This window comes from Equus caballus, chromosome 23, assembly GCF_041296265.1.
Source record: "Equus caballus isolate H_3958 breed thoroughbred chromosome 23, TB-T2T, whole genome shotgun sequence".
NCBI lineage: Eukaryota > Metazoa > Chordata > Mammalia > Perissodactyla > Equidae > Equus > Equus caballus.
The window spans coordinates 39715118-39742659 of NC_091706.1; the positions used below are offsets into that span (position 1 = coordinate 39715118).

At 34.4% G+C, this 27542-nt stretch overlaps 1 protein-coding gene across 6 annotated transcripts in view; it reads left to right on the forward strand.

Annotated features, from left to right (window-relative positions):
* The window catches only part of JAK2 (Janus kinase 2), a 136293-nt gene extending 117110 nt beyond the window's left edge, over positions 1 to 19183 (forward strand). For all 6 annotated transcript variants that reach the window (XM_001492663.7, XM_023627314.2, XM_070248281.1 and 3 more), the window contains 6 exons: positions 6796 to 6985; positions 7599 to 7723; positions 7894 to 8066; positions 16313 to 16430; positions 17908 to 18021; positions 18268 to 19183. In XM_001492663.7, the coding sequence (XP_001492713.1) occupies positions 6796 to 6985; positions 7599 to 7723; positions 7894 to 8066; positions 16313 to 16430; positions 17908 to 18021; positions 18268 to 18375 (828 nt within the window). In that variant the 3' untranslated portion in view covers positions 18376 to 19183. The remainder of the gene's footprint in view (positions 1 to 6795; positions 6986 to 7598; positions 7724 to 7893; positions 8067 to 16312; positions 16431 to 17907; positions 18022 to 18267) is intronic.
* The last annotated feature ends 8359 nt before the right edge of the window (positions 19184 to 27542 follow it).

A 27542-nucleotide genomic window follows, 5' to 3' on the forward strand; every position in this document is an offset into this window, starting at 1 on the left:
TATTGTTAGTTGTGCAGAAGCTGTTTTTTCAGCTCTCAGTTCTTCTTCAGGAGGAATTGCTTTATATGTAGGTGTAGATTCAGTGTGTCCATTGGAGAAGTTGAGTTCAGGGTCTTCCTATGCCACCATCTTGGACCCCTCCACCAAACAAAAATCCCTTTTTAGAGTGATATAATAAACCTTGAAATTTGCTTTTTAAAATCAGACCTTCCCGTCCCCTAGATTCTATCTGTAAAATTTGTAGTATATCTCCCACATCACCAGTTTTGTCGTCTTAAAATAACTAAAAATTTTAATTTCACTTTTAAACTGTCTTAAGTATCTCTTAAGTATCTTATCGTAAGCATATTCCTGAATAAAAGGAAAATAGAAATTTCTGTTTATACTTAGTGTTTCCTCACATAGCGAGTGCCATATTAGTGTTATCCATGCCATAAAGATTTTCCTAAAATGTCTCCAGCTGTCACTGATTTTCCTCTTTTCTGGAATCGCATTGCATTTATTGTCTCTTCCACACAATTTAGTTCTTAATTGCAGTCTTTTGTTGTTTATTAGATCTTGGTTTTTACTAGCCTGTTTTTTTTTAACTTAAAAAATGTTACCTTAATGAAGAAGTGAAACTCTTGCTGCTTGCAGAGGACATGATCTTATATATAGAAAACCCCAAAGAATCCATTGGTAAACTATTAGAAATAATCAACAACTACAGCAAAGTTGCAGGGTATAAAATCAACTTACATAAATCAGTAGCATTTCTATACTCTAATAACAAACTAACAGAAAAAGAACTCAAGAACACAATCCCATTCACAATCGCATCAAAAAGAATAAAATACCTTGAGGTAAATTTAATCAAGGAAGTGAAAGACCTATACAACTAAAACTACAAGACTTTCCTGAAAGAAATTGATGACTACATAAAGAGATGGAAAGACATTCCATGTGCATGGATTGGAAGAATAAACCTAGTTAAAATGTCCATACTACCTAAAGCAATCTACAGATTCAACGCAATCCCACTCAGAATCCCAATGACATTCTTTACAGAAATTGAACAAAGAATCCTAAAATTCATATGGGGCAACAAAAGACCCCAAATTGCTAAAGCAATTCTGAGAAAAAAGAACAAAACGGGACGCATCACAATCCCTGACTTCAAAGCATACTACAAAGCTATAGTAATCAAAACAGCATAGTACTGGTACAAAAACAGGTGCACAGATCAATGGAACAGCATTGAAAGCCCGGAAATAAAACCACACGTCTATGGTCAGCTGATCTTCGACAAAGGAGGTGAGGGCATACAATGGAGAAAAGAAAGTCTCTTCAACAAATGGTGCTGGGAAAACTGGGCAGCCACATGTAAAAGAATGAAAATTGGCCATTCTTTTTCACCATTCACAAAAATAAACTCAAAATGAATCAAAGCCCTAAAGGTAAGACCCAAAACCATAAGGCTTCTAGAGGAAAATGTAGGCAATACACTCTTTGACATCAGTATTAAAAGGATCTTTTCAGACACCATGTCTTCTCAGACAAGGAAAACAATAGAAAGAATAAACAAATGGGACCTCATCAGATTAAAGAGCCTCTTCAAGGCAAATGAAAACAGGATTGAAACAAAAAAACAACCCACTAACTGGGAAAAAATATTTGCAAATCTTATATCTGACAAAAGGTTAATCTCCATACTATATAAAGAGCTCACACAACTCAACCACAAAAAATCAAACAAATCAATCAAACAATGGGCAGGGGACATGAACAGACATTTCTCCAAAGAGGATATACGGATGGCCAATAGGCACATGAAAAGATGCTCATCATCACTGATCATCAGAGAAATTCAAGTCAAAACTATACTAAGATATCACCTTACACCTGTTAGAATGGCAAAAATAACCAAAGAGTAACAAATGTTGGAGAGGTTGGGAAGAAAAAGGAACCCTCATACACTGCTGGTGGGAATGCAAACTGGTGCAGCCACTATGGAAAACAGTATGGAGATTTCTGAAAAAATTAAAAATAGAAATACCACATGACCCAGCCATCCCACTACTGGGTATCTATCCAAAGAACTTGAAGTCAGCAATTCCAAAAGTGCCATGCACCTCTATGTTCAGTGCAGCATTATTTACAATAGCCAAAACCTGGAAGCAACCTAAGTGCCCATCAACTGATGGTTGGATAAAGAAGAGGTGGTATATATATACAATGGAGTATTACTCAACCATAAAAAAAAAATAAAATCATCCCATTCACAACAACATGGATGGACCTTGAGAGTATTAAGTGAAATAAGTGAGATAGAGAAAGACAATCTCTGTATGACTCCACTCATATGTGGAAGTTAAACATGTAGACAAAGAGAACAGATTAGTGGATACCAGGGGAAAGGGGGAGTATGGGGTGGGCACAAAGGGTGAAGTGGTGCACCTACAACACGACTGACAAACAATAATGTACAACTGAAATTTCACAAGGTTGTAAACTATCATAATCTCAATAAAAAGTTAAAAAAAAATGTTGCCTTAGCTGCTAACACTTTACTAGGTACATATGTTGAAGTAAAACAATGAGTATAATGATTATAATTCAGCAATATATACTGATATTTAAGAAATAGACATAACAAAGAGTACTTCAAAACATCACTAATTTAGGTTAACAAGGAGGAAAAATCAGACTAAATTATAAAGTATTTTTTCTTTTTTAAAGTTATGAAAGTGATATGTATTTTTTGTAGAGAAATTGGAAAATACACATGCATTTCCTTCATTCTAGTCTCTACACACAGACTGTTTCAAAAGTGAAACCATAATATATATACACTTTTCTATCTTGCTATTTTTCATTTATTATATGATCATATGTTATTAGTATTCTTTTTTTTTCCATTTTTTTCTTTTTTTTTTGAGGAAGATTAGCCCTGAGCTAACTACTGCCAGTCCTCCTGTTTTTTGCTGAGGAAGCCTGGCCCTGAGCTCACATCCGTGCCCATCTTCCTCTACTTTATACTTGAGATGCCTACCACAGCATGGCATGCCAAGCGGTGCCATGTCCGCACCCAGGATCGGAACCAGCGAACCCCGGGCCGCCGAGAAGCGGATCGTGCGAACTTAACCGCTGCGCCACCGGGCCGGCCCCCTATTAATATTCTTTTGAAACATAATTTTAAAAGCGAATGTACTATAATTTGTTTACAACATTTCCCCTTATTGCAACTTTGAGTTACTTTCCTTTTGATTTTTAACATTTTTAGTTTTTACATAGTTCTTTGGGCTTAAAATCATTTTAAACATAATAAAAATTGAGGAGACTGTAAGGAAGGCATTTTCAAAATATACTTTCAACCAAATAATTTCTCAGTAATTTAGTTTGCAGGAAATGAAAAGAAAATGGTATGGTCTTTAGTCGATTGTAGGTATTTTAATGTGGATATTTCCTGGCTGCATTTAACACTATAATAGTAATTTCATCTTTGCCTGTTTGAAAGAATTGATGTGTTCAGTGGTCTGTTTGGCTATTTGTATTTTGTATTGCCTTATTGAAACAATCTAAAATGCCATTCCTACAAAAGTGATGCATCTCACCTTTCATTTTATTAAAAAACAGCTATTGATGTACATTCCTTTATTATCCTTTTCAATTAGCAGCATGGCGAAATATTCAAAAGAAGAATTTTTACTTAAAATTATATCTGTTTTTTAAATGAAGAGAAATAATGGTAAATTTTAATTTAATATTCAAAAAAAGAGCTAAGAAAATATTGTGAAACCTTTCTTCTGCTAATTGAGTTTCAAAATGAGTATGTTCTTCCTTTATCTTCATGCCTACATATACTTATATTGTTTACCTCTTCACCTCAACTAAAACCTAGCTTTTTAAAATCCTCTTTATTCCTTGTTCCTCCATGGTGCAGATCTGGGATACAAAGATCTGGACCTCACTGCTACCACTTTCAAACTATCAGCATCATTTATATTCCTCTGTGATTGTTATTCTCTCCTTGTCTCATCATTGGCCAATATCTTAGTCAGTGCTCCACATCCCTTGACTACTTTTGGTGCTCATTGTTTTCATCTTCACATAAGGTCATTATTTTGGGCACCTTTCAATTACCTTTTTAAAATTCCTCAACTTCTATACCCCGAATCTATGTCTATGTTAAATGAGTTCACTTTGAACTCTATAATCCCTCACAATAATTTTACTTATGAAGTTTCAGACCCTGAAATCTCTTTGTCTAACTATAACTTTGTCTCTTTTGAGTCTTCCCAACACATAAATCCTTCTTTTTGAATCTTTGTTATTGCCGGTGTTTTTGACCCTTTCCTCTTCCTAAAAGCTATTAAGTAACTTCTAGATTCAGCTCTCTCCTTTCCTAAGCTGGGTAGATCTCTTGGTGGACCATTTAAACTCTGCTTTCATTGGTGTCCACAATTATATCACCCTCATCCCTTGATTATCTGTTTTATTTTCCCTGTCATTTCCTAGTACAGAAACAATACAATTCAGAATTTTTTTTTCTATTTGTGCTTCCATCTCTCAGTGTAAGAAAAAATCAGATATAAATGTTTATTTTCTTTGTTGCAAATTGATTGCCAACATTAACTGGCACTTAGGACTCTTTTATTCTCCATGGTTTGATTTCTTCTCTGGTGCCCATTCCAAACATTACAGTTCCTTCTTGTTTGCTATCTTCAATCTATCTCTTCACGCTCAGTGTTTGCTTTCACCTTCTTCTTCCAAACGAAAACAGAGACATTCCTACTTAAAACACTGAGATTGGGGGCTGGCCCCGTGGCCGAGTGGTTAAGTTCGCGCGCTGCGCTGCAGGTGGCCCAGTGTTTCGTTGGTTCGGGTCCTGGGCGCGGACATGGCACTGCTCGTCATACCACGCTGAGGCAGCGTCCCGCATGCCACAACTAGAGGAACCCACAACGAAGAATACACAACTATGTACCGGGGGGCTTTGGGGAGAAAAAGGAAAAAATAAAATCTTTAAAAAAAAAACACTGAGATTGATTTGTGCCTATCAAATTGACAAAGATTTAGCGAAACTATAATGGCCAGTGTTGGCAGGATATGATAAAATTGACACTTTTCTCACTGTTTATTAGAACATAAATTGGTAGCCCCTGCAAGAGAGCTTCTGCTGCAGCATGTATCAGGGGCCTTTGAAATATCCATATTCTTTAAACAGCTAATTCCACTTTAAAGAAAGTATCCCTAATAGAGATGTCCGTAGATAGTTATGAATATCATTGAAATGACATGAATGTATTAATTTTTTAAACTTTTCTATACATTATACATTTATCTTTCCAATTTTAAAAGTTCATGAGATAATATACAAAAATTAAAAATCATATTTTCAAGGAGTATATAATGGCACTGGAAAATAAATTTTATTGACAATGTTAATTAGGAGGAAAGAATATGACACTCTATTATTTCCCACTTTTGTTTTTTAAATTATGTTTTGGAATAATTTCTCACAACAGCAATATGAGATATTTTATTATCCTCCATTTTAAGAAGTAGAAAGCTGGTATTAGAGAGGGAAGTGACTTGCCCAAGGTCCCAAAGAGAGTAAGTAGTGGACTAAGATTCTAGCTCCAATCTGTCTGACTCCAGAGTCCCAGGTCTTATCAACCTTGCTGTGTGGCCTGTGTAATTGGAGGTTTAACTTTGGGTTTACATATGGTCTAGGTTTTGTTTTAATTGACTTTAAGTATATAATTGAAAATATAGTCACTTTGAATCTTGTAGCTCAAGGACTACATTGTTTTATTTTTTAATAGTGCAATAATATCCAAAATATACTAATTTGATTAATGCCAAAAAATTTAATTTTAAATGTTGTGTATCAGTTTATCAATTCTATATAGGTAATGAATATTAAATAAAAACAGAATAGATTTCTTTGAAGACTTACATTTTAAAAAAATATAGGAACATCCCCATAAGCTAAGAATTTCTTACTTCCTTAAGCAATAAATCAGACCTTGTATTAGTCTGCTCTGGCTGCCATAACAAAATATCATAGATTAGGTGGCTTAAACAACAGACATTTGTTTCTCATAGTTCTGGAGGCTGGAACTTTCGAGATTAAGGTTCTAGCAGGGTTTCGTTTCTGGTGAGGACTGTCTTCTTGGTTGCATGTGGCCACCTTCTCATTGTATCCTCAAATAGCAGAGAGCTCTGGTGTCTCTTCTTGTAAAGGCACCAGGCCTGTCGGATTAAGCCCTCACCCTTATGACTTGTTTAACCTTTATCACCTCTTTGCAGGCCCTGCATCCAGATGCTCTCACATTGGGTTTAGAGCTTTATCATAGGAATTTTGTGGGGACATAGACATTCAATCCATAACAAACCTTTATTCCATCCAGCTCACTGACAGTGATATCAGAAGTTACCTTGTGAAGAAGCAAAGTTCTTCCTGGAAGTTAGAGATAGAAATTTAGGAATTTCCTGGCATGTCCCTTGATGTATCTTAATAATTAATGTTCATGATTTGTTTAAAGGCTTTTACAAATTGTATTATTTGGAAATTGCATTTTTAGAAATTGTTTATATTTCAGTCTGTAATTCCTTTTGAAGAAATTAAATATATAGGTTTACTACCCACCTGTTACAATTATTTCCTTTTCTTGTTCTGAAAGTTGCCTAATGTAAGCTTAGAGCTATGTCTCCTAATTCTAGCTACTGGAATTGCCTGTATATTTGGAAATTGTTAGTAATTTTTCTAGAAAACTTGAGATTTCTATCCTAATGTGATGTGTTGTTTAGGGTAATTTTGGGAGTGTGGAGATGTGCCGTTATGACCCTCTACAAGACAACACTGGGGAGGTGGTGGCTGTGAAAAAGCTCCAGCACAGTACTGAAGAGCACCTCAGAGACTTTGAAAGGGAAATTGAAATCCTTAAATCCCTGCAGCATGACAACATTGTAAAGTACAAGGGAGTGTGCTACAGTGCTGGTATGTTGCCCATTGAAACCTATTTTGAACTCAAGGTATGTCTTTGGCATCTTGGGTAGTATAAACATATAATGTCTCAAGATCTGGACTTAGAATATACCAGTGCCCAGAGGGAGAAGCATTCTGTATGACTGGAGATTTCGCTTGGTGATGGTGGGCTGTATAACTACAGGAAGTCTGTGGCTGATTGGTTAGTCATTCTCTTCACTGAGGATGCTGGTTACTGTTCTTGCTTAAACTTACCAAGAGAATATCATTTTTAAAGAAATGTTGTCTTTGTTCACATTTCCTATGAAAATACTGTTTTTAAGTTAGATACTTTTATTCGATATAGATGAGGAGAAAGGAAGTTTTCTCATCAGCTTATTTTGGTTTGCATAAAGGGTTACAGAACACTAAAACTTAACTATTTTTAAAGCTTCTTTTCAAAACTTTTTGATTCAAAAAGCCTGTGTTATTAACTACTACATCACATTTAATTTATAATCAAGTTTTGTCATCTTAGACTCAGATTTTATTTATCTTTAAATCATTCATCTGTGGTTGTTTTCTAATATTTCATCAGTAAAATATGGCAAGGTAAAACATTATGTTCCCATTTGTATATTAAAAGGCCGGCGTAATCTAAGATTAATTATGGAATATTTACCATATGGAAGTTTACGAGACTATCTCCAAAAACATAAAGAACGGATAGATCATAAAAAACTTCTGCAGTACACATCTCAGATATGCAAGGTACCTAATATTCTGGCTATTTGTTGTAGATGAAGAGAGCATGTTGAAGTAATTGTTAAGAAATTCTCTAGAGTTTTTCTTAGATAATTAAGGAAGTATACAAAGATAAGACCATTTAAATTGTTTATGTTTGTAAAACTAGCTAAAGAAAAATGTTATTTTATCCATAGGGTATGGAATATCTTGGTACAAAAAGATATATCCACAGGGATCTGGCAACAAGGAATATATTGGTGGAAAATGAAAACAGAGTTAAAATTGGAGATTTTGGGTTAACCAAAGTCTTGCCACAAGACAAAGAATACTACAAAGTGAAAGAACCTGGTGAAAGTCCCATATTCTGGTGAGTATATTTTAGTACAATAAAATGAAATTTTAGAGCACAAACTTCAAACTTTATTTTTACTATTATTAATAGTTCATCATTTATATATTTATAATAGTGAAAATTTATCACATGGTTACATTGGGCTAAATGCATTTTATGGATTATTTCATTTAATCCTCATAACAACCTTTGGAGAATATGTATTATTCTCTCCATCTTAAGCATGAAGGAACTGAAGCGTAGACAGGTTAAATAGCTTGCTCACAGTCCCGTGATCAATAAATGGCAGAACTAGGATTCAAACCTGGATAGTCTGATCCCAGAGTTTGTGCTTTTAAGCTTTCTTAACTATTATGGTGCTCATGACATTAATTAAATATTTTATATGTTGCAGCAGTTTGAAGCTAAAGGTAACTTTTGATCTTCCATTAAAATTGTGAATTGCAAAGAACACACAAACCTAATTTTTTATATGGTATACATTATTGTTCTCATTGATATGTGCTTTGATGCAAGGTTTTCTTTTTTATGCCTGAGTTCATTTAAGGTACATTTTGTTTTATAGGGATAATTGGTGAAATTATATTTAAATGTTTGGTTTGGGATATACTCAAAATAGACTTTAACTCTGGTTTATTCATCTGCTGAAATAATGCTATTAAGATTATGTTGTTTCAATCAAATTTTAGTATTAAGGAATGGGTTTCATTTATTTTAAGTATATTTTATTTTACGTCTTGGGTATCTGACTTAGAATTACTAATATGTAACTGTCAATTTATAAATATTTCTCTGGGATTTATCAGAATTATTAGAAATGTATAGATTATTCAGTTAGCTACTGCTAAGTTCATGTATCACCTGTATGTGTTATTTATCTTCATTTTATTTTGTATCTGTGAATCTTACAACTTACCCCAGTAATCTACAGCTATTGCAAATTGTTAGGCTGGAAAGAAATTAGGCAAGAAAACACCAATGTTTTAGAACAAATGGATTATTTGCACAGAAGAATAATTTGTACTGGTATCGTGAATGTGTTTTAAAGAAGAATCCTTAACTTTCACAGATGCGTACTGTAATAATTATGGCTGAAATAATGTCATGTCTGGAATTCACTTCATATAAGTCTAGTGGGGTGGAGGTGGGGAGTAGTAGGTAAAACAAGGTGTGAGCAATGAATTTAACTAAGTGGCAGATACATGGTTGTTCATTGTTCTCTAATTTGTATATTTTTGAAATTTCTCATGATGATAAAAACACTTTTTAAGGACTATCCTGATGATAATTGTTAGCATTACCATCATCTAATTATTTTTAGGATAGAAGTGGAAAAAAAAAGGACTCATCTAAGCTTGACTATTTTGGTCATGTCCTCAGTGATACATGAATTTCATTCTTTTTTTCTAGAATAAGAAATTAAAGAAGTTAAATGGAATTAACTAGCAATCCATAAATATTAGTTATATGAATTTCCAGTGATTTGGGCATACTTAATAAATACAATGTAATAAACTTTTATTAAGTACCCACTGTGTTCCAAACACCATACAAGGAGATTGGGATAAGAAGATAGGATCAGCAACGGGAAAAAAGAACTGTCTCTTACTAGGAAGGCTGAACTAAAAGGAAAAGTTTGATATGGCAGGCCAATTCAACTGACAGGTCCACTACTCATAATCTCTTCCCTTTAAAAGCTCATAGTTTGGGGAAAATCAAATGTGTAATCAGATCATTGCAGTGCATTGTGTAAGTGCAATAATGAAGAAGAAGTTGGGAAAATATAAGAATGCAAATAGTTCTGCTGAGGGTTTAAATTAATCAGAGAAAACTACAACTAAGAGATGACATTTCAACTATTGATTAATAGTTTTTTAAATAGACAAGAAGGCCATTCCATGAGGAGGATGACAAGAACAAGAGGATCAGGAGCTTCCAAGTGAATGGCGTCATCACAGAACAAATAGGGAGTAATTGGAACTGGAAAGGTTTGAGCCCTGTATACTATGTTAATGAGTTCAGAACTTATTCAGTAGACAGTGTGTAGGTGGGAAATTATAGAGGCTTTATCTGAGGGAATAACATGAGGAGATTCATATTTTAGGAGGATAGCTCTACTCTTGGTGGTGAACAGCAGTTCTGAAAGTGTAGGGACCTCAGATACCTACTTTAGGGATTCCATAAGGTTAAAAATATTTTCATAATAATATTAAGATGTTGTTTGCCTTTTTCACTCTCGTTTTTTCATGAGAATATCGTGGAATTTTCCAGAAGCTATAAGATATGTCTTCTATTAAACCAAACATTAAAGAAGCTTACACAAATGTAAAACAATGCTACTCTTACAAATTTTTTTGTTGTTTTTGGAAAGTTATTTTTTATAAAAATGTGATTTACGTTAACATGTACTGGGTTTATTATTTTTAATGAATTAAATACTTTTCTATTTTCTTAGTTTTAATATTTAATATGGTAAATATTAGTAGATATAAGCCACATAAACAAAAGCTTTTTGGAGACTTCAGTACTTTTTGAGAGTGTATAGGGAGCCTGAGACCAAAAGATTTGAGAACTATTGGTATAGAGGGTACGTTGTATTAAGGAGAGGCTAACAGTAGAGAGAAGGCTAATTAGGCAACTTTTGTAGGAATCTAGGCCATTGGTTTTCAAACCTTTGTGTATTTATACCCACTGGGAGAATTATGAAAAACTGTATCCTTTCTTGCACATTTTTAAATTGATAGCTAAATTTTTTCCTTATAAATTTAAGTAGTTGTAAATAATATATTTCCTAAAATATTGACATTTAAATAACAATTATATCAATCTTTTAGATGTATCCGATGAAATCTAAGTACCACAGCAATATGATACCCATTGTCACCCACTTTAAAATGTATAGGAACAGGCATTTTATTTTTGATAGAAACTTTACATCATTCCTTTTTGTCCTTAAAATTATATTTCCACTTCCCTTCTCACCAAGAATTTTACATAATGTATTATATTTTATACTTGGAAAATCTTTTGATCATCTATCTCTTTTGTAACCAAAATATGTACATAAATTGAAATTGATTTTTAAATTTCCTGTGACCACAAAACTCCTAAGTATTCACATTTTTCTTCTGGATTGAGTTATCACTGAAGTTATTATCAGGATGAAATTTTCCAAAGCAATATAAATAACTTACAAATTTGGATAATTGTTGAAAAACTTTTATTGGAGACATTTCTTAAAGAGATAAGTGGAGCTTCCCTACCCCCCCCCCCCAATTAGTTCCTATATTGTTGGAAGAATGTTATTTATTTCTGTAATGGGACCAGATTCAGCATAAAACCTAGGTTTATTTTCCATTTCATAGATGTAAACACTGAGAAAACTCATTTGTGTAAATAAGTAGATAGGAATGGAAGTTTTGTTATAACAATATTGATTTCTATGACTCCTGAGATGTGTAGCAAAAAAATATATACAGGGATCTACCATTAAAATTTATATATCTGGCAATTTCATTAGATCCATTCTTTTTTCAATTTTATTGAAAGCAAAGAATTAAACCCACTTGATTTTCAAAAGTGGATTTACTACCCAATTATTAGAGTTATTCTCAATTTCTGGGAAGTGTACCAAAAAACTTGTTCAAATTAATTGCAGTCGTGGTGTTACTCTCATTTAGAGGCATCTTGTTTAAATTGATACATTCAAAAAAGGTTGCAAAAAAAATATTGTTAATTTTGACACAGTATTTTTTAATAACATCTTTTATAATATTTTAAATACATGATTTAAATATGGCAAACCTTTGTGCTGCCTCAAAGGTTGAGTCAGTTTATGAAGAATGTCCTCATACAACCCATTTAGCAATGCTAGGCCTCATAAACAAATCACACTTAATTTCTGACAGAAAAAGTCTGACTTCATTTTTTAATTTAAATAAGTATATTAATATTATGAAATATTACTTTTTAAAACACAGAAATAAGTTGCAGAACACATGTGCAGAGGCTTTTTTATAGTGAAGCTAACAAAGCATATCCACCAGAGTGCCTTCCTTCCAAGATTCCTTCTTTTCTAATTTTAAATACTCACTTTTATACGTAATTTTATATTCTTTGTCATAAAGAAAGCCCCCAAATTATATAAATTTTGGGCCCTGTATTTCTCCCTGAATATTTGGAAAGATAAATCACAAGGGCAGTCAAGATAAGCTTAAAATGATATATATCTAGTATAATTAATTTCATATTGTTATGAAAATAAGTAATTTCTCATTACTTAATTTGCAATAAATGATACAGAATAAAATGTAGCTAGATTATAACTTATGAAGTAAAGTATATGGCAAAATGCATAGTATTCCTTCAGTAAATGTTTTGGGGAGAGGTATGTGTTGAACTCTGTTTGACTTTTTAAATAAGCAGCTTGTATAAAAATCAGAAACGACATCATTTTCATCATGATCAAAATTTTCCTATGTATTTAATGAAAAAGCTATATACTACTAAAAACTAGTCATATAGTTTTATTTTTATATTAGCAAAAAAAATTAAATGTTTTATTCAATTAATTGAGGTTGACTAAATTTTATATAAATATTTCAGAATATGATTTGATAACATAGGTTTTAGCTAACATTGAATAATGAACACTAACTCTGAAGTCTGAAAGAAATCACACATAATTTTTATCCATAATATTTAGCCATCATATCTTTAAAAAATTACAGTATCGTTTAAAAGAGTCTTTGTCATCTATATTGCTTTTGTTGTTCAGAAGTGCTCTTTGTTTTAAGCTAACGGCATGTTTCAGCATGTCCTAGGGTTGGTATTAAGAACTGAGGGAAAAATGATTCTGCTAAAATATTTTTTTAAATTGTTGAAGCAGAATTTTAGACTTCTAGAGGATCCTTATACTGTTCTTGCTGTAGAGTACCCCTTGGAAGATCTTTATATATCCCTGGGGTGACTCCACGTGGTTTGAGGATCGCTGTACTAGTCATGAGATAAGGATCTGACCCAAGACTGTAACAGCAATTTTGGTTTAGGAGACTGATTTGAGATATTTCTAAGATATACTCTAAAGGTACTAGGTGGTTCATTGGACATTGGAGTGAAAGATGAGTCAAAAATAATTCTTAAGATTTCCAGCTTCCGGAGTTGGGTAGATTGTGATGCCATTCATGCATAGGGAAAGTAAAATAATCAGCAGGTTTTGGAAAGGCGGGGATGGAGTTCTGTTTACCTGTAGAACTTTAATACGGACATGTTCAGTAAGTCTGAAGCACAAAAAGAAGGGTCAAAGATATGGTTATAAATTTAGGAGACTTTAGTAAATAGATGGGTGATACTATCTAAGGGAAGGTTTTTGACAGAGGGGAAGAGATCTGATGATGGAACTTTGGGGAAACTCAAATTTAGAGAATGGAGAAAAGACGGGTTAGTGTTAGGGAAATATAATTCAAAATAAGCTCTCCTCCCAACCTAGAAAACCTCTCCACAAAGATAGAAGAGAAGGAAAACAGTTTTATTACTGAATAAGCATTAATCCAGAAAGTAATATGCGTCACAAGCAATCTGCTAAGAGATTGCAAAGACGGAAAGAAATCTCACCCTTTCATGTGGCCAAGGAGAGTCAATCTGTTACATATATGTTCTCAAGATGAACAATAACTAGTCCTCAAGTAAGAGGACTTGACAGCACCATTTATTACCCATAGTTCATCCTAAATTTACTTGGTAATTGGAGTGACCATCTGTGTTAGCTAATTGGCTTTATAAACTTCTCCTATCTTTACAACAGGACGTAGTTTTGCAACTTGGAAGGAGGCACCTGCCAAAGTTAGGCTTCTATCCTCTCACAGAAACTGGGAGGTAGGGTGCTATTTTCCATGATGATTCCATTCCAAAGAGATGGTTCTCAGGTTCTTGAGAAAGAAATTCCTGGATCATAAAGCTGGCAAGAGGTTTTTAAGAAAAAGCTTTAATAAAGATTTACATATATTTCAAAGAGACAAAGAATTTACAGTTAGAGGTTTTCTAAAGTAAATGCTCTAAGAAAAGAGGAAGAAGAGTCTTTCCCCTCATTTTCAAGAGGGAGAATTATTTTTTTTTATTTTTTGATTTGTATTTATCCTTATATAAATGATGGGAGAGAGAAAAACAGCCTTGGAGATGGGGCTGGTGGGGTGGGAATTATTAAGAGTGCTTTCATGGAAACCAAAGGAACAAAATACTTTGAAAGGGTTGGGGGAGTAGCACTGTCTTGAAAGAGATTATATTTCATTTGTGGGATAAAACTAACATACATTTAAAAATAACATAACTAAATATCTAAAAATTTCTTAAAAACTAACTATAAAAAGAATATACCTTTACGTGGTTAAATGTGGAGTATGGACTTTTAAGTACTCTAGAAATTCAGTAGCATAAGGTCATTAAGACCTTGAGTAGTCAGAGGAGGATTTGTGGAAATGAGAAAACTTAAATTAGCTTTGAAGGAGAGATTAAATTTATGTAATTCATACTTTTAATCTCATCAGTCTAAAACATATCTCTGTCACCATCCTTTATAATAAGGATAAACCCATTAGCAATGGAATCATGGTATTCAGTGCATTGACCAAAATTCTCCCTTGCATAGTGTTGATATATGAGTGGACAGTGACACCATTTCCCCCCATGACTTTCTATTTTCTGTGCTCCCTCTCATCATTACCCCCTTTCTGATTAACAGGTTCTTTCTTTTATATGTTAATAGCTTCAAGTCTTGCTCCAGCTTAGAAGCCATTTTTTCCCACTATGACACTTATCAGGATTCATTTAAAGCTTAACTTGCAAAGAGCAGCTTATTTTTCAGTTCTTAGAAGGTGCTTTGCAGTTAACACTGCTGTTACCTATAGAGACAAAAATAAATTTTTTTGGATTTTAGTTATCTTTGTGTATCAGAGGTTCCCAAGACCACCCTCAGGTTCGATGATTCACTAGGAGGACTCACAGGACTCAGCAAACAGCCACACTGTTACCAAACCAAAGTGGGTTCACTTCCTGGTGAGTTAAAATCAGACTCTCCACCAGAAGTAATTGTCACACAAAGTAGAGCTTATTTACAGCAAATAGGAGACCACTAGGAATCATTTCTGAAGTCATGGCTGTCCCAGAGCACAGGACAGCAGAGGCCTTTTATTTTGGATAGGGAATGAATATTCGAAAGGGAGAGGTGGGTATTCACTTGCACAGGCACAGTTTGTGCATCCCCACAGGTGCTGCTCTTGCAGTGGGGCTTGGTCTGGTTCAGGGTGGTTGGTGATTACATCTCTTAACTAAAAAGAAAAAAACAATTTGAAGAAACAGTTAAATGCTTCTGAAACCTCCCTTGAGTTCTGCGGGGCAGTTAGTCAGTGACAATACTCATAACTATGATTCATTACAGGGAAAGATAAAAGCAAAATCAGCAAAGGGAAAAGGCATCTGAGGCAAAGCCTGGCGGAAACCAAGGACAAACTTCCAAGGGTCTTGTCCCAGTAAAGTCACATGGGACATGCTTAATTCCCCCAGCAGTAAATTGTGACAACACGTGTGAAATGTTGTCTACTAAGGAAGCTCATTAGAGACTCAGTACCTAAGGTTTTTATTGGGACTGGGTACATAGGCATACTCCGCCTGACGCATATCAAAATTCCAGATTCTCAGAAGGAAAGCAGATGTTCAGAATAAACCGTATTGTTTGCAGAAACAATATAGGCACAGTGAGCCACTCTTACCATTTAGGGAATTGTGGAAACCCTCCTGAAATCTAAGTTCTCAGGCACCAGTCAGGTATCAACATTCTAAGCAAGCAGGCCTTTTCGAAGATGGCAGCCTCAGGCCTGCTATGTTAACTCTTTTCTGTACACCTTTTAACCCAATGATTTTTTTTTTCCTTAAAGATTGGCACCTGAGCTACGAACTGTTGCCAATCTTTCGTTTTTGTTTTTTGCTTTTTCTCCTCAAATCCCCCCAGTACATAGTTGTATATTTTAGTTGTGGGTCCTTCTACTTGTGGCATTTGGGACACCGCCTCAGCATGGCCTGATGAGCAGTGCCATGTCTGCGCCCAGGATCTGAACCAGTGAAACCCTGGGCCGCCAAAGTGGAGCCCTCGAACTTAACCGCTCAGCCACAGGGCTGGCCCCCTTTTTTTTTAATCCAGTGATTTGCAGGTAAAATCAAGAATTGGCATATCAAGTAACTGTCTTTTGAATGCTTTCAATGTGTTACAGGTATGCTCCAGAATCACTGACAGAGAGCAAGTTTTCTGTGGCCTCAGATGTTTGGAGCTTTGGAGTGGTTCTGTATGAACTTTTTACATATATTGAGAAGAGTAAAAGTCCACCAGCGGTCGGTGTGCTTTTTATTTACTTTCAACTTTTTTAATATGAGAAAAGATTTTTCCAAAGAATAATGTTAATCTTAGGGCTCATTTTAGAGCCTCTTATTGCTTGTTTGTAAGACAACATCTGAGAAAATAACCCTAAACTTATTAATTAAATTAACTTGAATTTTTAAAAAGGGGGTGTTGAGTACTCTTTAGTATGTTGTCTTAGTATTATTTTTAGTAAATCAAATAAGCTCATTTATTCTAGGAATTATTGCAAAAGTTAAAGTAAACCTTTTAAAGTAATTTTTTTCCTGTACATTATAGATTTTTTTAAATATAGGAAAGTATGAAAAAAATCATCTTTAATTCAACTGCTCAGAGATAACTACTTTAATATTGTGATATGTTTTCTTCCAGGCTTCTTTTAATTTTGTATATAAAAGTGAAATTTTGTTAAAAATATTTCTTTTATAAAATAAAGGTCATACCATCCAGTTTGTATTAAGCATGGATAGTTCCCTGTATTAGTAAATATTTACTGCAAATATGATGTCCAACTTCTGGGTAGCATTTCATCATTAAGATATTTCTGGACAATCATTTTTCATTTTTCAGTCTTAAGTAACACTTCAATGAACAAGTGAATATTCTCATACATATTGTTTATCTCTGGTTGTCACCTTAGAATAAAAGTATAATTATAAATGAAAAGTTATAAACTCTTTTAAAGAGTTTTGATTATTTCAGAATGCTTTCTAGAAAAGCTCTACCAAATTACTCTCATTAGCAGTGCATTAGGCGTGTTCATTTCTTCATCTGCCAGTATTGACCATTATATTTTTATTCAATTTTGCCAAATTGATAGGAGAGAAGTTGTATATATTTAATTTTAATTTGCATTTCTCCTACTAACATGACAGTACATATTTATTGGGTATTTGGGATGAGTATGTGTGTGTGTGCAGTGTCTGCTCATGTGTTGTGCCTATTTTCATATTGGTAATTTTTCTTACCAATTTATAAATGATATGTTCATTGTAAATATTTCTCTAGCTTATAGTTCAAACTTTAATTTTATGAATTTCTAACATGAACATTTTCTCTCCATTGCTTTATGTTTAAATATTGATTCTGCATTTTCTTTTTATTATGGCCTCTTTTACATTCAACTTTTTATTTCACGTGAAATGTAATATGATGTGTTAAAACGACAACAACCAAAAAACCGAAGTAAATATGTTTTTAGTTCACTTACTTTGATCTCTTCTCAGAGAATAATGGCATTATAGAGGTTCCACATTTAACAGTCCTTTCTGAAATATGACTGAAAAGGAAGTTACTGATTCTTAAAATAGTCTGTTTTTAAAAGGTTTCCAACATATAAGAAAACATACATATACAGACATTTTCCCATTTACTGGAAGAATCTGAGAAAGGATTTTGCTTCAAATTCAATATATCAAAAAAATCTCATTGAAACATGGGTTTGTTTTTCAGGAATTTATGCGTATGATTGGCAATGACAAACAAGGACAGATGATTGTGTTTCATTTGATAGAACTCCTGAAGAATAATGGAAGATTACCAAAACCAGATGGATGCCCAGATGAGGTAAGAAAAAAAACTTTTTATCCACAGTAGTCATGCATTTTCTTTCTCCTTTTACCCAAGGATGTTAGGTCATTTTATGAAATTTAATTTGCTGAGCTTTTAGATAAATAGCATAATCATATGACTGTGGTTCTAAGCCATGATACTTGTATAGGAAAATTAAGTTGGAGTTCTGAATTCATGCTTTCGCCAGTTAAAAGATGGCACTTTGTATGCATTGTAATTTTGTTTTATTTTCTTTTACAGATTTATGTGATCATGACACAATGCTGGAACAACAATGTAAATCAGCGCCCCTCTTTCAGAGACCTAGCTCTTCGAGTTGATCAAATAAGGGACAACATGGCTGGATGAAAGAAAAGAACTTCACGCTGAGACCAAAATAGACTTACAGAACCAAGTTTTGCATTTCACATTGCCCTGGACTATTATTACGTATATCATTTTGTGTATATCATGATGCTAGCCAGCAAAGATGTGGAAATACCTGCTCAAAACTTTCAAAGTTTATTGAGTTTTTCTTCATGAGGATACCAGTTAAAGACATTGATGAAAAGTCCTTAGCAAAGAATGCTGTAAAAAGTTTCATGAACCTAATCAGTCAGTTAAGTCACCTTTCTTTGACAAAAGAAAAAAAATAGACTTTTCTCAACTCAGAATTTTAAGAGATGAAAAAAATTGTCTTGTAAATTTTGCCAAGTTAAAAATGCATAGAAATATGTATGTACAGTTTTTACCACAGTGAATGTATAATACTCTGACACCTTGTGTGATGTTTTACACAAGGGCTAGTGTTCACTAATGATGTTTTCTAATTTTTCCATAGTCAATCTACAGTAACTTCTCTATACAGACAAATTAAGATGCTCAGATAATTGAATAAGCACCTTTGTGTCCTTGTTCATCTATATCACTGGCCAGCAATATAAGCAGGTGTATACTTTTAGCTTGTTGTTCTATGTACTGTAAATGTTTTTCAAAGCAAAGGGAACAAATGTTTAGTTTTATTTGTATAGGAAATTTCCCTAACCCTAAAGAATACATTTTGAAATGGAACAAGTTTACAAAGATATAACACAATCTATTTTCTTATTTGTCTCTCTTGTATCTGTTTGTGGTGAGTATGCTTTTTAAATAGAACTATATACAAGTTTTTCTAAGACTACAGTGAATAGTTTTCTTTTAAAATTTTGAGATTACGAATGCCAAGAATATTGTCATCCCTTGAACCATTGGCTGCCAACAAGATTCTTCAATCCCTGGGACCTGTGGTCATGCATTAAATTTGAATGTAAGCCGTAAAACAGATTCATTTTAAATGTATAAGCTTATAAAGATGCATAGTGAGTTAGGAATGTTTTTTTCTGAAGACTATATATTTTAGGTTTTCAGAAATCTCTATTGCAGTCATAGAAAAGATTTCCTTTTGGTAGAGATTCTTACATACAAGGGAGAAAAGAGAGTAAATTGGTGGAAAGTATGCTTCTTAATTTTATTCAAGAATGCCAGTAGAAAATTCATAATGTATGCCTTTAAGAAAAATGAGAGTATACATATTTTCAATTAAGTATAAAGGGTTATTTGTTGTTGTCTTCATTGGTTTTAGTGCCACTCCATTTTAGACACCATACCTAAAATACGGTGGGGTTTTGTGTATGTGTGTTATTTATATAAAGTTTAAAATACTTGGTATTTTGGCTAAAAAGAAAATAGTTTCTTACTTTATCTTCAGTGGTTTATGCTATTTTTTTTAAACTTGTACTTAAGACTTTTGATTATTTTTCTGACTACTTTTTGGAGCTCGTTTTAAAATGCAAATTATGTAAGAAAAAAAAGCCTCACACATAAAATTTGAGATGTTTCGTTTGGAAGGAAGGAAAGAGAAGAAATTCTTGCTTTTTACTATCTTTAAAGAATAGTACCAGTAGTTACCAAAGGCAAAAATTGTCTAAAATGATAGTATATTAGATTTTAAAAGATTTCTAGTAGATATTTTGAAGAAAGTTGAATATAATTTTTATTTAATTTGTAAAGACTCCTCAAGGATCTGTATTGTAATGCAATTAAGAGATCTTCCGTTAGGCTACTTTTCAAGTCAAAAGTAGCATATCATAATACAATATACTTGATTTCAGATTTTTGTACTAAAACTAAGTACTTAAAGATAGATTCTTAATGGTCTATAACATTTTGTTTTTAAAAACAAGAATGTTAACTAGATTTCTTTTAAAAAGTTTTTTTAATGTTTAATTTTTTGCTTTTAGGGAAAAAAAGCCCACATAAACATTCTTAAGTTTTTAGAGTGGGGATAGCTACCTTATAAAATTCTAAGTTTTCAAGAGAATTATTATTCACTGAGGGTTTGTGATGTTTTAAATTTTAATTCTGACCGTACATAAAAAGAAATTTACCCTGCAGCTGTTTAGTTTGTTCTGCACAAGAAACAGGTAAGTATTGTGCCAGTTAATGCCAAAATATTTCTTCAAATTAATATTATTTGGAAATGAGGGAAAAGTTTTTCTTAGAATTCTGTAAATATTCTAGTATATTAAGTTATACAATCTTTATATAAACAGTTTTCTACATCCATGGCTACCTGCTTTGGGAAATAGTCACTTCTTCATGTTATTTCTATTTATGCTGCCAGTAGCACTATAATTTGCTGTGGAAGAGTGCTGTCACAAGACTTCTGCTTTAAAGTCAAGTGAAGTTTTTATCACAACTAAGACTTCTGATATTTAAATTTTATTTAAACAGTTTTATTATGGAGTAAACATTAGAAAATACCTACAGTTCTATACCTGGGAGCCACTCTCCCTGGAGTGGTATTTGTGGTCAGTTTTTTGAGACTGTTTTCTTCATTGTGCCTTCAGCATGTTCCCACAAAATTGAAATATCGATGTAATAAATATTCAGAAGTCATTTTCTTTTGTATTGTCACCAAACCAAGGAAGTGGGGGTATACACACTGGTTTAGGCATGTGCATAGAACGCTTTTTATAAATAGTAAGCCTATCTTTCAATTTTTTAAGAAATGCTTCCTAAGATTGCTATCAATTACTGTGTGCTCTTTATGAACATTGCTATATCCACTTTAGTTTGGGTATTTAAATTATTGCTAAGGAAAGTTTCTCTAATATTCTAGTATAACTTACTAAAGATCTTCTAGTTTGGTATATTAGAATAAATAATCACAGTAAGTATAAGTCGGCAGGATTATCCAAACAAAAGACTAGGTTATATGAAATAAGCTTCATTTTATTTAAGAAAAAAAAAATCAAAGTATGAATATCAGAAAATACTTTGCGTTTACTCCCAGATTTAGGCTGGTTGTACTTAATTTCAAGATAACTTGCTGCTAAGTGTTTCATAACATTGATAATAACATTAGAAAGATTTTGTAATGACAGCGAGATAAGAGAATTTTTAAAACTTTCACATTGGGTGGGGGGATGGATTTTCCCTTCTTCCCTTCTAGGTTCTTTGGCTGGTCTAATAATCAAATTGATATGAGAGATTAATAGAAAAACAAACAAAAGTTTAATAACTTATATACCTCCTGTATATGTGGGAGAGATCCAGGAAAACTGAGTACCTCCCTGAAATAGCCAAATACCATCTACAGCTAAAGACAAAAGAATATGTTGGAGGTGAAGAGTCAGTGATGGGAGGTAACCAGGAAGAGCACAGTAAACAAGGGTAACCTTGTTATGCAGATTTAAGTCTTTGCCTTCTCCACTGATAAAGGTTTCTGGAGATTGTTATCACCCTCTTCCTAGTACAGCAAGGGAGACTCCCTTACAAATGGAGATTTTACGGATACAGTCCTGCTTGCTTCATGAGGGAATACTTTCTGAGAAATGGATTGATCGGCGACTTTGTTGGCAAATATCATAGAGTGTACTTAGACCAACCTCGATCCTCAATCATACAGTTTACTGCACACCTAGGCTGTATGGTACTAATCTTGTGGGACCACCATCATATACTCAGCCCGTTGTTGACTGAAAGGTTGTTATGCAGCACATGATTGTAAATGTAAATGTCTCTTACAAAAGGGTAACTTCTACTTGGTTTTCAGAACTTCTCTCATGTCTGCTGTTTGTTTAAAAATAACCTAAAATAATCATTATGCCAAAGAGGCATATTTTGGGATGACAAATTTTATTCCCCTTCAACATTAATCAAATTCATGTCATATGTATATATAGCCTTTCATATGAATCAAATTTTTAGTAAAACATACATTGTGTACCTAAATATTAAATTATTTAAGTTTATAGCCCTATCAATTTTATTTTATTACAATATGTTGTTCTTTAGGTTAAGAAATTAATTTCTATTGTGCTTATGTCAGATGGCATTGCTTAGTTGGTACTTAAATATGGTTTATTCTTTTTATGAAATTTACCCAGAAGACAAAGTACTCATCTTTGAGAAATGTGGCTACATTTTTTTAATAGCCATCCTAAAGACTGTGAAGTGGTATAGCATTGTTGTTTTGATTAATGATTAATGATGTTCAGCATCTTTAAATGTGCAATTGATTGGCCATTTGTGTAACTTCTTTGGAGAACTATTTAAGTCCTTTGCCCACTTTAAAATCAGGTTGTTTGTTTTTTGATGTTAAGTTGTAGGAGTTCTTTATGTATCCTGGATATTAACTCCTTATCGGATACATAATTTGCAAGTATTTTTTCCCATTCTGTGGGTTTCCCTTTCCCTCTATTGACTGTGTCCTCTGATGCACAAAAGTTTTTAATTTTGATGTATTCCAATTTATCTATTCTTACTTTTGGTGTCATATCCAAGAAATCATTGCCAATCCAGTGTCATGAAGCTTTTTCTTATCTTTTCTTCTAAGTGTTTTATAGTTTTAGCTCTTATGTTTAAGTCTTTGATTCATTTCATGTTAATTTTTCTATACAGCATAAGGTAAGGGTCCAACTTTATTTTTTAAGCATGTAGATTTCCAGTTTTCCCAACACCATTTGTTGAAAAGAGTGTCTTTTCTCCACTGAGTGATCTTGGTGTACCCTTGTCAAAAATCATTTGACCATGTATGTGAGAGTTTAAGTCAGAGTTCTCTGTTTTATTCCATTGGTCTGTATGTTTGTCTTTATGCCAGTACCACACTGTTTTGATTGCTGTAGCTTTTGTAGCAAGTTTTGAAATCAGGAAGTGTGAGATCTTCAACTTTGTTGTTCTTTTTCAAAATTGTTTTGGCTATTTGGTGTCCCTTGAGATTCCACATGAATTTTAGGGTGGGGTCTTCTATTTCTGCAAAAAACATCATTGGATTTTGATGGGGATTGCATTAAATCTATAGATTGCTTTGGTTAGGTATAGTATCCTCTTATGTGGATTATCTCATTTTATCCATACAATTTTGTGAGATAGCTACTATTAGTTTTCTCATTTTAAGTGTGTGGAAACTAAAGTTTAGCAAGTTATAATAAATTCCCAAGACCCACATGTAGAAAAAAGGGATGCTGGAATTTGAACTTAGGCAGTCTGACTCCAATGGCAGAGTTTATAACCACTTCACAATCCTGCCATTCACACCTTTTTCAGTACACATATAAAGCAGCAATAAACTAGATAAGCTTTCTGCAGTGATCCTTGGTTATATTTCCCAGGTGGCAAGATGACAAAATCATGTCAGTTCCCAGTGGAAATTATTTGAATATATTTTTAGTTGGATTACCACATTCTGTCCTCCAAACAAAAGAATTTAAGTGAACAACAATTTGATAAAATGTAGAAAGTAAGTCTTTGTAGAAGGAGCAGTGTAAGAGATAATACTGCCTTTTGCTAGATAATGATAGAAAGTTGAAAGTAGATGAACTTAAAAAAAAATGGACTGGATGACCTTTGCCTCAGAATACTCTGCCAAAATATAAGGAAGTATATTTAATTTGGGCACTCTCAAATATAGACATAATTCTGGTTGCTTCAGGAAGTAAACCATGTTTTCCAAAGTCACTATAATATTTGCTACATGAAAGGGAATTACTGCAGTGCAAGAAAAGGATCAGAGATTTAAATGAAACCATGCATTTTACACCTGAGGAAGCCAAGTCCAAAGGAATTACCTTAACTTGCCCACATCACAGATCTGGTCAAAAGCAAAGCCAGGCTAGACCCCAGGTCTTCTGACTCTGATTGGTGCTCTTTATAGTCCAACATGTTAAATTACCCCCTTTTAAAGAAATGAGCCTAGGTTATAGACAAACCATAAACTTTATACTTATTTAATCTTTTAACAAATCTTTTGAGGGCCTACAGTGAAGAAGGCACTATGCTAAACACTGTTGGTGAACAAAGATGTTCAGATATATCCTCAAGGGGTTTTTAGTTGAGAAGGGACTTCAGAAAGCATTACAAAGACAACTTGCAAATATTTAGGAAAAAAGCATTAAGTAGCTGCATCTCTAGAAGGAAGTTACTTCTGATGAATTTGCGGTAGAAGAAAATAAGTGATAGGTAAAACTGAAGCAGCATCAGTTATGCATAAAATATAGCAAATAGATATTTAATATATTTGAATCAAATCAATAACCTGGGAAATTTTAACCTAGAACCAAGGTTGCAAAACTATTTTGTATGATGATGAATGACCCAGAGAATTACACCAAGTAAAGCCATACATAAGAGTTTCTATTCACAGCTATCAGTTCAGAACTCTGAGACAGAATTCATTGTATTTTCTCCACAAAACTGCCTCCCTTCCTGATTGCTTTAGTCATAATAATGATGCCACAATTCTCTTAAGTCATCGAAGCTCAGAACCCCTGAGTAAAAACCTTTGATTTTTGTTTTTATCTCTTGCACTGTCTTTCCGTTCTTCCTTCTCACTGTCTCCTTCATTAATCTCTTCTTTTGTATTCCCTTATAATTTCATGTCTGGACTAGTGTAATAACTTTAGTCTTCCCACCTTCTCTCATTAGGCCTGAGTATCACTGTCAGGTCATTCTTCCTATAGCACAGTTTTAACCATGTCTCTCTTCTCAAAAGCTTTCCACCTCTCCCCATTTCCTACAGGATAAAGTCTAACCCCCTAGACTGTCACCAGAGGCAGAACCAGATTTTAACATCAAAAAGAAGGAAGCCTGGGGTAGGGACTGCCTTGGTTGGAAAGAAAGAAAGGTTTGGTTTTTTTTTTAACTGACTACTTTTCCCACCTGTCACCTGGTATTACTTTCATACTGCTTTCACTGGCATCTTTTCATCATAATCTTAACTGTTATATCAACATATTTTCTTTTGTTTCTTTGTTTTTGTTTTTTTTTTTGAGGAAGATTAGCCCTGAGCTAATATCCATTGCCAATCTTCCTCTTTTTGCTGAGGAAGATTGGCCCTAAGCTAACATCCAGGCCCATCTTCATCTTCCTCTGCTTTATTTGTGGGACACCTGCCACAGCATGGGTTGATAGGTGGTGCTAGGTCTGCACCCGGGATCTGAACTGGCAAACTTTGGACTGCCAAAGCAGAGAGCTCAAACTTAACCACTGCACCACCAGGCTGGCCCCCAACATATTTTAAATTATTGAAAAAGTACCACTTTTCAGAATTATGCTCAGGAGGGGTAACTCCCTTTGCTCACCTCATAAACTAGGCTTCTGTCATTCTAAGCCCTTCAAAATGTCCCATTCTGCCTTACCTAGATTTATCTCCCATTACTCCTCAATAATTTTCCAATCCAGCCAAATTGGTTTATTTGCCATTCATTCCCTGAAAGTATCTTGTAGCTTGGACTAGAGAGGTGGGTATAGAAATGGGAAGAAGTAGGAAAGTATGCTACTGATGGATTGAATCAAAGGGATGAGAGAAAGGAGCAAAGCAAGGATACCTCTTTGGTTTTGGTTTGAGCAACTAGGTGGATGGTTGAGCTATTTACTTATATGGGAAAGGGGAGAGTTTAGACAGAATTCCATTTTGGACATGTTAAATTTGAGATGCCTATTGGATATCCAAGTGGAGAGATGTCACATAAGTAGTTACTTAAAATGCATATAATTACAGTAGCTTAAGGAAGTGTTGTGAAAGAAAGGAAGCAAGTAGAGGATCAGAACCTGAGACAGTCTAACATTTAAAGGTTAGATGCAGGATGAAGAGTCACCAAGGAAAGACAAAGAGTGGTCAGTGAAGTAAGAGGAAAACAAGGATAGTGGGGTTTCATGAAAGCAAGAAAACAGTGTGTTAAGTAGGAGACAGTGGTCAACTGTGTTGAATATTATTTACCGGAGGACCAAGTAATGGGAGCACCACGCACTGACCATTGTGATTGGCTGCAGTGAGCTGATGGGTAAGTTCCATATAATTGGAGGACAGCTTCCAGACTGGATCACATTGAAGAGGTTATAAGGTTGGAAAGGAAGTGGAGACAGTACTACTGTCTTCAAACAGTGTAGACTACTCTTTTGAGAAGTTGAGCCGTGAAGGGGAGCAGGCTTAATATGTGCATGAAGACAGGATTCTTGATTTTGAGTTGAGAAATATTACACCAAGTTTATATGCTGATAAGCTGTGGAGAAAGGGTGAGACTGATGATATCGGGGAAAGAATTATAAAAGGAGTGAAGTTTTGAATGAGATGCATCGTGCAAGACAGAAATGAGTCTTTAACAGATAGATTTCTACAATTCCAACTAGGGGGAAAGTGGTAAAATGGGGTAAATTCAGGTAGGATTGTAGATTTGATAGTGGAAACATGAAAAGCATTTTCCTCTGATTAACTCTCTTTTATCACTGAAGTTTGAAGTGAAATTACTGGCTGACTAGTAATTTGATGGTATATCCAAATCTGCTTTGATTATTATTACCTTAAAAATGAAGCTGAGGGAGTGACCTCAGCATCATGGAGTGAGGTCTTCCCTTAGTCTCTCCCCACTAAGATATAGCAGAAAGACATTCATAAACCACCAGAGGACATTCACACAACACAATAGATATCTGAGAGATCCAGACAGCCATACCTCTGAAGGTGAGGGTGCTGGAACCATCAGGCGGCAGTAGAAGGAGGTAAGGGGTTCTCTCCCTCCTGAGCAGCAGCAGTCTAGGGCACAGGACCTCAGGTGGTGGCCAGTGCATGACCCTGAGAGGAGAAGGGGGAGAAGGCAGCCCTCTGCAGGAATGTTGGTGCTCTCAGAGCTGCCTCTCTGCCTGTGGGAACACTCCACACCAAGGCAGCTAAGCAATTGTGGGATGTCCACACCAAGCTGAGCAGCCCCAGTGGGCAGACAGTGCAGAGCAGGGGCACACAGGATCATGCAGGTGAAAGAAAGCACCCCTCCCCACCACCTGCCTGGCATACCAGTTCAGTCTATAGGCCAGAGCAGGGGATCCCTGCCAGAGCACCTGTAAACGTGTGTAGAGTGGCAGTGGCCAGCAGGCCAATGCAGATGGGCTGTGTCGGTACAGCTTCCAACAGACTGGCACATCTGCCAGGGGTCACAGAGGGCTCAGAAACACATTTCCTGGCCCCACCCCCCACTTGTTAGTGGTGGCAGGTGGAATCT